Genomic DNA, 12,178 nt, shown 5'->3' with positions numbered 1-12,178 from the left:
GGACTTTGGGATAGGACCAAAGTGATCTGTCCTTCTGGTCTTCGGCAGCACTCCCGCTGCTGAATTTTGAAACAGCCGGAGCTGATTTATTGTATTCTTCAGAAACTAGAGTATTATAGTACACCACCCTACTAGTTCTAAAGCATGCATCAGTCTCTCAGTTTTGCCCAAAGAAAGAAGTGTCTTCTTGTTATCAATAATAATAACAATGTACAGCAGCTTCAGAAAATATTCAGATCTTTTCAGTCTTAGCAAGTTTATGTTACAGTCTGATGCTACAGTTATTTAAATTCTTTTTTTTTTCTCTCAACAATCTCTCTGTACCCCACAATGACAAAAGGAAAACGTAATTGTACTCAATTTAAATATTTGTTACAAATTAAAAAGTAAAATATGACATTTCCAAACGTACTCATACCCTTTACAACAACACTTGAAATGTAGCTGTTGCTGAGATGTTTCTACATTTTGATTGGAGTCCACCTGTGGTAAATTAAATTGATTGGGCATGATTAGAAAGGCTCACACCTCTCTGTAGAAGACCTGCTGGCTGGCAGTCAGAGCAAAAATCAAGTCAGGAGTGCAAAGGAATTGCCTACAGAGCAGAGGGTTCCCAAGAGCACTGTGGCCTTCATGATTCCCAAATGGAAGATGTTTGGCACAACCAGGAATCTTCTAAGACTTGGTCGCCTTGCCACACTGAGCAATTGATGAAAAAGGGCCTTAGTGAGAGAGGTGACCAAGATCTGACTCATTTGAGGCCTGTGGCGGAGAGGCTAGACAGAAACCTCGTCTCAGTTCAAAAGACTCTCCGACTGTGAGGATTAAGATTCTGTAGTCTGATAAAACCAAGATGAAACTGTTTGGACTCAGTTCTAAATGTTATGTCAGGGGAAAACAATGCATCGCTCAGCCCACTACCATCCCCACAGTGAAGCATGGCGGTGGCAGCGTCATGCTGTGGGGATGTTCTTCAGCAGCAGAGACTGGCAAACTGGTCAGGGTTGAAGGAAAGCTGAATGGAGCACAATAAAGATATCCTCAATGAAGATTTGTTCGGGGCTAAATGGTTCCAACATGACAGTGACCCAAAGCACAACACAGGAGTGGCTTAGGGACAACTCTGTTAATGTTTTAGAGTAACCCAACCAGAGAGCGGACTTGAATCTTATCAAACAGACTCGCTGTTCACCAACAGTCCCCATCCAACCTGACTGAACTTGAAAGTATTTGCGATAATGAATGGCAGAATCCAAATGTACGAAGCTTGTTGCAACAAACCTCAAAAAACTGGAGGCTATAATTGTTGCCAAAGGTGCATCAACTCAACGCTAACTAAAGGATCATTTCCCTTTTTTCACCTTTGATAAATTTACTGAAGTCTATAAACTTCTGTTCTCACTTTGCCATTATATGGTACTAATTGTAGGTTAATGACAAAAAAATAAAATAATTTTAGCATCAGGGCTCAGCATAACAAAACTACAAAAAGTGAGGTGTTTCTGAAAACTCTGTGTATATTTCTAACAAAGTGTTTTTGAAGCTTTTTTTTTTTTGTGGAGCTCATCTGTATTTTCACCTCAGGGCAGACGAGGCAGACTGATTCACCCAGTTGTAATGAGGTCGGAGCTCCTCACTTTGTGCTTTGAAAGTGTTTTTTTTTTTTTTTTTTGCCAGACTAGAAATTTATTTTGTAAAGTAGCTTATCCTTCTAAGGTCAGTACCAGATGTTGCAGCTGAAGCCCATCTGCTGTGATACAGTTTTGTCCTTGCTTGGATATACTTACAGTTCAGTTACAAGCACAAGTGGAGAGTCACTGGCTCAACCCGCTGCTTTATTAAAGTGATCTAGTTTAGGAGGGGTCTTTGTCGTCCTGGGGTACAGAAAACTCCAGTTTGTGCTTCTTTACCATTTTTGTGCATTTTGAATTTTAAAGCATAAGATCAGTATTCCTGTTTGAAGAGCATTGGTCTGTGTATTGATGTTGCAAATTTGGTCATATTTTTTATTTTTTCAATTCTTTGGCTGCTTCTGAGAAAGAACAGGAACAAGAGGTCTGGATGAAATATGGTGTGGTGGTGTCCATCTGTCTGATCGGCTGTCTGTGGACAATTTTCTGTGTGAGCTTGAAATTAATAACCCTTTAATGTTGAAATGTCAAACTTCACAGCTGGAAACCTTATGGGTCGGGGATGATCCCTATTGATTTCAAGCACACAGGGTCAAAAGTCAAGGTCACAGGTGACTACCTTGTGAAAACTTGTCTGTACTCTAACTCTGCAACCGTGTAATATAAGAATGTTAAACTACAGAGCTGGGCAACACATGTGTCAAGAGTGATACTGATTATGATATTGATTATGAGGTCAAAGGTCACAAGTGAACCCTTTGCGAAAAACCTCGTCTGTGCTCCAACTCTAGACACCTATTTAGGATTGTTGTGTGAATTCATGCTTTGGTTTTTGATTCTCAGACAGTTTTCTGATGGGGATATTAAGTCCTGGTGGCAGTACTTGTTCCAGTTTAAAACACTGTTTGTCAAACAACAGTAATCACTCAAGGCATTAATCTTTAATTCACTCAGTTTTTATCACCTGTTTTTGGCAAACGCTTTCACAGCAAAATTAGTTTAAGAAATGATTCACCCAGGCTGTAGTTTAGATTTTTATTATTTTGCATAATGGAGTTTTAGATTAATTTGTCCTTTTATAAGTTATGAATAACAAACAAAGGGATTATTAAAAACTATAAATTGTTTAAAATATAACAAGGCTTCCATCTTTGGCACAGTTTGTTGGCCTTTCAGTTTCTACTGGGTAATGTCAGGAAATAAATGCGCCTTTTTTGAAAACAGGGACATCTTTCATGTAAACGTAGCTGTATTCACATTTCCAGCAGACAGATTTGAACAGAGCAGAGGGAGCTTTGGGTGCTTTGGCTCGTCTGCTGTGCTCGTGGCTCAGGCTCTCCTGACAGACGTTTGAACGGAGACCCCCACCCTCCTGCTGAGGAGTTACATCTGCCTTGTTTTGCTGAGCCAAGTTCGTTTCAGAACATCACTGACTGAATACTAAAGGCTCCGGCATACTCGTTAGGAAGTCGAGACGTTGGTTTGTGGTCGCGTGGTTGCGAGACGCTCGTTTTCGCACACACCTTTCATAGTCAACATGACGCTCGGATCAGAACTCCCAGGAAGCTCCTCCCTCCTCCTGTGGCATTAAAACGGATTTCTTCACACCAGCTTCTCAACTTTCCTGTCCTTGTGCAGATTTTTGCTTTCCTTACCCTGACCAGACGTGTTTATTAAACAGACTGAGACAGTACACGCCGTTTGGCATTTAAAATTTGTCGTGCACAATAATGAGCGAATGAAGGGAACGTGTCCCGACTTCATGACCCCTCATGAAGTGTGAAGACACTGGCCCGGGGAAGACCTCTCCACCTGCAGCCTGTTTCTTTGGCAGACACAGGGGAACCACTTGCAAGAAACAAAGAGTATCTCTTGTTTTAGGAAAAGCTGTAGTTGGATTTTCGTATGATTCCCAGGGAGCAATTAATCAACATGGATGGACTCCAAAATCATTATCAGTACAGAGGCAGGGGAGTCTGAGTTCACTCAGATTGATTGTGCTTCAGCATCGTCATGCTGAGCAGGAAACTGGGCTGCAAAGACAATCAGATTACAAATCAAACCCATGTCTTTTTATAACTTTTAAACAATGCTTGCCGTGTGTTCCACTGTTACTTTACAGAATAAAACTCACGGTTTTATGTTTTATCCTTAAATATCTCTTCAACTGACATTCAACAGCTGATTTGGTTTGCTTTTGTCAAATGTAACTGCAGGTTTTTATTTTTAATTCACAAACATCAGTTGGTTTTGTATAAAACTAACTAATCCACACTCTTCACGACCTATTAGAAAGTGGCTGGATTGTGGCAAATTTGGAAAACCACCCTCAGTGAGGAGGCACTCGTGATGCCATATTGTCTACAGATCCAGGAAATATAGTTGGAAGCAGTTGGAGCTGCTACAGTGAATAGGTAGATGAGAAACTGCCTTCGACACCTACAAAGACAAAACTGTGTCCCAACTGTGAGCAGTTTCATCATAGAGTGAAAAATGTGACGTTTGTTTCTGATGTTTTCGTAAGCAGTGTGCTTTCTTGTATGGAGAAGTTTCTGAACCTCGAATATTTTCCGTTCAATCTTGAGTTTATCCTGTAAACATTGAAATTTGTTACATTAATTATAAGAATTTGCGTATGTTATCCATAAGCCAAAGAGAGAAATTAACCCAGCCTAGTTAAATAAAGATCATCTTTATGTTATTGATAATTTCACATTTCATTAAAAAAGCAAATGGTCGTATAATGATGAACTGCTTTTTTAAAATTTACAAGCTGTACAGTTTTGTTTTAGTTTGCACGCGCACCACAATATATCATTGCAAAAATAATCTAAAAATAAATCAGGTCAGCAGATGTTTCTGTGTGTTAGCTCTCTGCTGAGTTCCTCACCACAGTATTTCCTGCCTTTTTAGTGATTCTGACAAGAATTTAATTGTCTTATGCTTTGTTTTCTTTTTACAAAAGCTACTTGTCAGTGTTATTAAAAACAAAAGCACAGGATGTTATTGTGTCTGAGGCATTTAAGCACCACAGACAGTGTAAATTTAGTGAACATTAGAGGTAGTGAGGAAACATTAGTGAAGAGAATGTGCCTGATTGTCGCAATGACCTGAATCCAGAGACAACCATTCAAAACTACCATCTAGAGATATAGAATATCTGAATGTTAATGCAGTGAAAAAGTGTTTTATAAAGGCACCATATATTGTAAATAACTTCAGTTTTTTAGTATGACATGTACCATCTTTAGCAGCTTCCTTGTTAAATATTTGAGAGTGCTTTCATGTTTCACCAAAGAACAAAACAAACCTTGTCCTAAAATATCTGAGCTTAAATCGTCAAGCCTTCTCCAAAGAGAGCGTTCCAGTGTGAGGAGAGCGTAGCTGCTGACTTTGTACTTCTGCTGATTTTAAATGTTGCCCCTGAGACTGTTTTTTTCCCCGCCTGTATTGATAAATGGGGATCAAATCATTGCTGTGGCTGCAAACTTTTCACAGCTACGTTAAACCGTATTGGAAATGCACTAAAACACATTCTTATTTTTCGGATTCAGCACTGAGGTTATACATTCATGATTCAGTCAAAATACTGACTGCATGCTTGAGTTGTTTCTGTTTCCTGTTTAGCAATGAAATGCTCACACATGGTGTCCAATGCTGCCACTTTAGTACAGTGGGTCACAAAAGTATTATTTTGTTGAACCAATGATAAGTCTGATGGAGCTGGACAGCTCGTCTGCAGAGATGGAGGTATCTGTCCATGTGAATACTGTAAGCTGCACTGGGCTTTATGAATGAGTAGCCAGGAAAAGCCATTTTTTCAACAAAAAAAGTAGATTATTTACAATTTGTGTTACAAACACGTGGAAGATGGTGCTGTGGTTAAATGAGACTAAAATTGAACTTTTTGGCATCATGGACAACACCATGTCTGGTACAAACCTAACATCCCCACCGTGAAGCATGGTGGTGTCAGCATCATGCTGTGGGGATGCTTGCTTCTGGGACTGAGAAACCGATCAGAGTTAAATGAAATGTGGATAGAGCAAATTACAGAGAAACTGCAGGGAAACCTGTCTGAGTCTTCCAGAGATTTGAGACTGGGACGGAGGTCCATCTTCCAGCAGGACAGTGAAACATAAACACTCTGCTGAAGAAACACTCCACTGGTTGAAGGAGAACCAGGTAAACGTCCTGGAATGACTCGGGCATAGCCAAAACCTTAATATAGATTGATGTACACAAGCGTTGCCTGTCCAACATGAAGGAGTTGGAGCAGTTTTGTCATGAAAAATGAACAAAAAGTCCAATATCTAGATGTACCGAGCTCTGACTGGGTGTAGCCTGCCTCATTTAATGAAACATTCAAGGAACTTCACAATTGCAGTGTTACATTTTTTTTAGATTCAATGATTTTTTACACCACAGTTGTATAGGGTGTGTTTTTCATGCGTTAGAGGTCCTGTTAATTAATCTGGAGTATTCTGGGCCAGTCCGTAAGGTATAACCATATTGAGAATTAGTTTAAAACCCAAGCTGTAGGCCGACAAAATAGATAAAAATAAAAATACTCTTTCTATCCCATGTAGTTTGAAAGGCTGACTGTGTAACAGAGTAGCATTTAAAAACCCACCAGGGAGCCACCAGGGAGCCCATCATCTGTCATTACCACAACTGCATCATCAAGATGACAGTTTGATGATTTTTACGGCATGCCGCCACGAGGATGTTTGATCTGATTCTTGCCTTTGCGTTGCTGTTAGTATTAAATCCTGGTAGACATGATACATGTCACAACATGTCTGCCACTTTCATTTTTTTAGCCCCGCTCAAACATTCAGACTGAAATATTGAAACATTGAGGTTTATTTTCCTGTGTTTTAAGGGGGGGGGGGACCCCACTGCTTAGCTACATCCTCTTTTTTTCCTTTTTTCACCCTGTCCGTCCGCCCCTTGTTACTTCAGCCACAGCATTGATGTGCAGCAGGTGTATTGCCTCAGGGCTCATTACCAAACCCCCTGACACAGAAGCAGATTGGGTTCACTTCCATTTAAACGAAACACTAATGTGAGACTTCATCCACGTGCTGCTAAACACATTACAGTCTTCATTACCACGGAGATGACCTGCCACTCCGACTCCTGCTCCGTTCAGCTGTCTCTTCACTTAAAGCTCACGAGATTACTAACTCATTAGTGGAATGCCCGAAACTGTTACAGTACAGGGTGCTTAAAAGGGCTTTAGCACAAGACTAGTACGGTTAATAATACATCTGGAAAATTTGGTGTTTCTTCGGGCTTTAGTTGGCTTTATGTCTTCTGCAGGAATGAGTAATATTTAGTCACACAAGCTAGGTTAAAACGGGCATCTACACAAAAGTGAAAGATTTGAAATACCATGAGTGGGAGGTTTAAACATGTTCTTCTTTTATTCCTTACCAGTTTTTAACATAATTATGCAACATACTCACCTCCTTGTGCCTTTCGGCCCTTCCTGTTTTAGTCATGCACCCTGCCAAGTATTTTATGGTTGCAGTTCTTAAAAAAACAACATTAGTCTTGCTTATTTTCAGTTATTTTGTTTTGTCACGAGTACAAGGCAGTGACTTTTGAGCATTACTTTTTAACACCACACAGAGTCAGAAAGGTACGTTGTTTTTTTTTTAATATTAAACTAAGTATCCTACTTTGCGCTGAAGCTACCGTGACGTGGTGGTCACTCAGAGGAAGAGAGAAATGTTACCCACAGAGTGAAACAACAAAAGACAAAGGACAGGTTTTTTTTCCCTTCTATGCAAAGAAGCATCCAGAATCACGATGATGTCCACAGTAATTAAATTCCTCATTTCAGGATGACAGGGAGGGTATGTAGGAGTCAGAATGTCTACCAATGTTATAAAAACATGTTTACTTGTGAAGATAATGTCTGATCAAGAGTAGGATTTTGTTCTGCTATTTCCATGGAGTTAACTTTGTGTTATTGCTGTTACTCCTAGGAGGGAAGCTCCACATTGAATTGTCTGCCAAGGTTAAAGCTTTTCTAGTAATCAAATTTAAAAATAAATTCTCTCTAATTTTAAATTTTTAAGTCATTTCTTTAATTGTGAAGGGAAGCATCTGCAGCACTATTAATCCTACACAACTCCTTCAGTTCTTTTCTTGCCAGGTTGTGTCTTAGTCAACACACACCAAAGAAGTGTAACCTTAAAGTGAACACTTGTAATATAGATGAAGTAATTTGGGTTTATTTTCAACGCCCTTAATACGACTGCTGTTACACAAGACAGTGTCTCCTCTAGGGTAAATCTGAGGGTCTTTACAGTTCCCGTGGTGGTGCAGCGTGACTGTATATGTTCTGGGAAATATTCGCCATTTAAGCTTGTTTTACATCTAGTTTTGGGATTATTAACTCAACACTTTGGAGCAAGATGGCTGAAACCAAAGTTACTTTAACAGATCTTAGATCACAGTTAGCTGGGGTTCTTGTTCAATGGGGGCCGCAGGATAGAGCTTCACAATAACAAATGGATTTAAATTAGCAGCATTAAATAGCAGTTTATATAAAAGTTTGAATACTTGTATCTGATTTTCTTGTGGTTCATCTCTTTTTCACTTTTTAACACAGTGTGGAAGATGAGCTCTCCGTCCTATGAATTGATGTATTATAATAGGTCTGTAGTGCCAGTTTTAGGCTGAAAATCTCATCAGTGAGCTTTTCACCAACAGCAGTTGTTGGACAGGACTCAAAAATAATTGAGACACATCAGCTTTTTGTCCCGTAGCTAAAAAAAAGGAAATAGGTTCTACAGAAATGAAAATCAGTCTCTACCTTGAAACAAATGGTGACACTTTGTGTTGTCCGGGGTTTTCATTAAAACTAAAGGCCGTAGTTGGTAAACGGAGCGTTTTTGCTTTGGTTCTTTTGCAGAACGGTACGGATTATGGGTTCCTGGTGCGACAGAACTCGGAACTCCTGCGAGCCCTCGACAAGCTGGAGAAGACTTGTAACACGCTGAGGGAGGAGAATGGCCTGCTGGTAGGACTAAAAATAACTGTGTGTGTGTGTACCCTTGATGAAAGACTTTGTTGAAAGTAGGACAGGTCCACAGAACCCTTCACAATAAGATTTTGTTGCTACTTTAGTTCTTTTTTTTTTTACAAGCATCTATGCATTTTATAAAACGTTGTAACTTTTCCTACCTAATGTTCAAAGTTTGCACATTTGAACCCGTCTACTTTAACGTCCCTACGAGTAACTGACTGTTATCCATCTTGTTTGGCGTTCCTGTGCTCATTCATTTTCCGCAGGTTCTGTCCGATTGTGACATTTGTGTTCCATGTTTTCAGCGAAAAAGCAGCGCCCCGGAGACCGAAGAGAAGGTCCGGCGGCTGAGGAGGAAGAACACCGAGCTGACCGTTCTCGCTAAGAGGCTGGAAGACCGAGCTCACAAACTACAGGAGGCTAACCTCAAAGTGGTAAACGGCAGTAATAAAACACTTCATACTTCACAGCCAGCCGCCTTCCCCTGCAGTGTGTGTATCCCCCGCATGGGACAAAATCTTTCAAGCAGCTTATGATGCACCAAATCAGCACACTGCCACAATGTTTGATCATGAGTCGGAATCACAAAAATTGTGACTTTTACTGAAAAGTACCAGCAGGTTACACAAATAAAACACATTAAATTAATTTCTTCACCACACAAAACAAAAGCTTCAAATCAGCAAAAAAGATATAAAAAAATTTGTTTTGTTGATGAATGTCTCAAGAAATATGTCAGCACTTTATTTTAAAATTCAGAAGCAACAATCTCGGCTACAGTTATCGGCTTCAACTCGTTTATTTTGTGCTTCTTACGAGGTAGTTGTGTCAAAACTACAGTATCAAATACACAATCCTAACTATTTACAGTTTGCTATTCCCAGAAAATACATCAGAACATGTTGGTTGAATAAGAATAGCGTGCTGTGACTTCTGGTACGTTGTACAGCGAAGACAACAATGGGGTTTGAGAAAAAAACAGGCGAGAAAAACCCAGCCCTCTGTGGAGCTCTACAGCTCAGACAGATTTCACTGTAGAGACATCATTCAAAGTTTAATCTGGTCAAAGAAAGTTGGACTTGATATGACAGACATAACATTTTGATGTATTTTATGGCTTTTACACATTCAAACTTTTAAGTTTGGGGATTTTAGAAGATTTAGAAGATCAAGCTTAGAGTGTGATGATGTTACCCATTAACTTTTGAGGTGTCTAAACTTTCCAAAATCAACAAACTAATAAACTATTCCCACAAACTTTTCACTTTTTATTTAGTTTATACATCAAACGATCACATTCACAGACTTTCTAAAACTGTGATTTATGGACACCTTTAAGTTTGTTGTTGTTCTTATTCTGCTTCTTCTCTTCAGGTCAAACTATTTGTTGTTGTTTTTTTCCCTGTTGTGAGCCTCTTTAGTTTCACTCAAGCCTTTGTGTCTGAAATCTGCTCTCCTTGTTCAGGTGAATTCCCCGTCACTGATGAGGCCTGGTTCCGTGGAACAGTACAAAAAGGCATTTGCCCGTCAGCGCGCTCGTGACCTGGCCCGGCATGCCGATGCGCTGCTGTCTAAGGACAAAGAGATAGCCGCCCTGCAGCAGGAGTGCAGAGAGCTGGAGGAACGGCTGGGCACAGTCAAGGCAAGTTTAAGGAAAAAACATAAATCTTAAAAAAATTACCGGATTTTTTTTATTTATTTATTTTTTAAGAGTTCATTCTTGATTAAAAAGCCAAAGTTTGAAATGTGGTTCTTTTGTCTGCTCCACTCATCTTTTTGCCACGAGTTTGCCCTCTGCTGGACGGCACCGGTACTGCTCATCCCAACCTCCAAAACCCGTATTAAAAAGGCTGCGTCACTGCTGATGTCTACATACAGTAGATGACAGTGCAAGAATGGGCTGCCCTTCTCAATGCCTGTTTGTAATTAGCAGATTTAACGCCAACATCTGTTGGTTGTATTAAAAATGTTTTATAGGGATCAGCAGAGTATTTATAGCGAGCGAGTGTTTGTGTTTAATCTCATGTTGAATTTAAGCGTAACAGCCAGTTCACAAGACATGTTTTTGGCGTTCCTAAGACAGAAACAACATTAATTTTTCTTAGTTTTGTGATGTTGACCTTAATCTTGATATTTACAGCCATTTAATTTTTAAAGTTACTTATTAAACCCATATTTACCTTTTGATTGTATCAAATATTATTCCACAGATGTTCTGTAAACCGTGTTTAAATATGTAAACTGAATTTGTTAAATACATAAGATTAAGGGTTACCCTCTTGGTAATCTTTCTATTTTGTTGCCTTAAAACATGAAATTTAAATGGATTTCCAGTATGCTTATAATGGACCTACATAAAAATACTCCAAATTAATAAATTAAAAAGGAAAAGATTTGGTTTTAAGTCTAAACATCAAAAACTGAGAAGTAGTACATAATAACTCACTTCCCTTAAAGTCTGTGCATTGCAACAGTTCCAGTATCAAGTTCTTTTAGGTTTGTCTCCATGAACTTGGCCCATCTAACCACTTGAATTATTTTTCCAGCTTCTTCGGGTTAGAAGAACCTGAATGACCGGGTCATTTCAGGAAGAGGGTTTAGCATCGTCGTCCTGCTGGAAGGGAAACATCTGTCTCAGTCTCTAATCTCTGAAAGACTCAAACAGGTTTCCCTCAAGAGTGTCTCTGATTTTGCTCCATCTGTCTGACCAGTTTCCCCGCTGATGAACACATCCCCACAGCATGAAGCTGCCACCGCCATGCTTCACTGTAGGTGTGGGGTTCACAACCTGATGAGAGGTGGTATGTTTGCACCACATGTGGTGTTAGCCTTGATGGCCAAAATGTTCAATGTTGGTTTCACCTGACCAAAGCACCTTCTTCCACATGTTTGGGGAGTCTCCAAAATTCATTTAGGCAAATTATAAACAGTCTGCCTTATTTTATTTTTTTTAAGCAATATCTTTTTCCATAAAGCTCAGCTCTTTGCAGCATATAGTGGTGCTGTGGACAAACACTCCCATATCTGGAGAAGAGCTGCTCAGCTCCATCAGGTTTGTCTTTGGCCTCTTGGTTGCTTCTCCGGTTTATGCCTTTCTTGTTTGGATCATGACTTTTGGTGGACGACTCTCTCTTGGCAGGTTTGCTGTGGTGGCAGAATTTTTTTTCATTTTCTTATCATGGATTCAATGTTTATCCATGAGATGTTCAGTGTTTGAGACATCTGAGACACATCTACAACTTTGTCGCCCACCTGTGTGGCAAGTTGCTTGGTCTTCATGATGTCTTTTGCTCGGTGATGACCCTTATTACTACGTCTAGGGTCTGTCAGAACAGGTGTGTATATATGCTAAGATCATTTGACTCCTAAATTGCCCACAGCTGGGTCTTAATTACGTGCCTTCTGAAGGTAATGGTTGGAGCGTCAAAGCAAAGGAGGTAAATACACATAGAGACACCACTTTTTGTTTTTTTGGAACCATTTAAAAGAAGTCATTTCCCACTGT

The 12,178-nt window shown here is 39.7% G+C and overlaps 1 protein-coding gene across 3 annotated transcripts in view; it reads left to right on the top strand.

Annotated features, from left to right (window-relative positions):
- LOC108233880 (RIMS-binding protein 2) overlaps nt 1-12,178 on the top strand; it is a 74,625-nt gene that overhangs the window by 16,097 nt on the left and 46,350 nt on the right. For all 3 annotated transcript variants that reach the window (XM_025005149.2, XM_037978965.1, XM_037978964.1), the window contains exons 2-4: nt 8,560-8,667; nt 8,979-9,107; nt 10,139-10,315. In XM_025005149.2, coding sequence (XP_024860917.1) covers nt 8,560-8,667; nt 8,979-9,107; nt 10,139-10,315 — 414 coding nt within the window. The remainder of the gene's footprint in view (nt 1-8,559; nt 8,668-8,978; nt 9,108-10,138; nt 10,316-12,178) is intronic.

The sequence above is a fragment of the Kryptolebias marmoratus genome, linkage group LG13 (assembly GCF_001649575.2).
Source record: "Kryptolebias marmoratus isolate JLee-2015 linkage group LG13, ASM164957v2, whole genome shotgun sequence".
NCBI classification, from domain to species: Eukaryota; Metazoa; Chordata; class Actinopteri; order Cyprinodontiformes; family Rivulidae; genus Kryptolebias; species Kryptolebias marmoratus.
The sequence above is the reverse complement of the archived record's forward strand: the minus strand, read 5'-3'. Positions and strand labels throughout refer to the sequence as shown.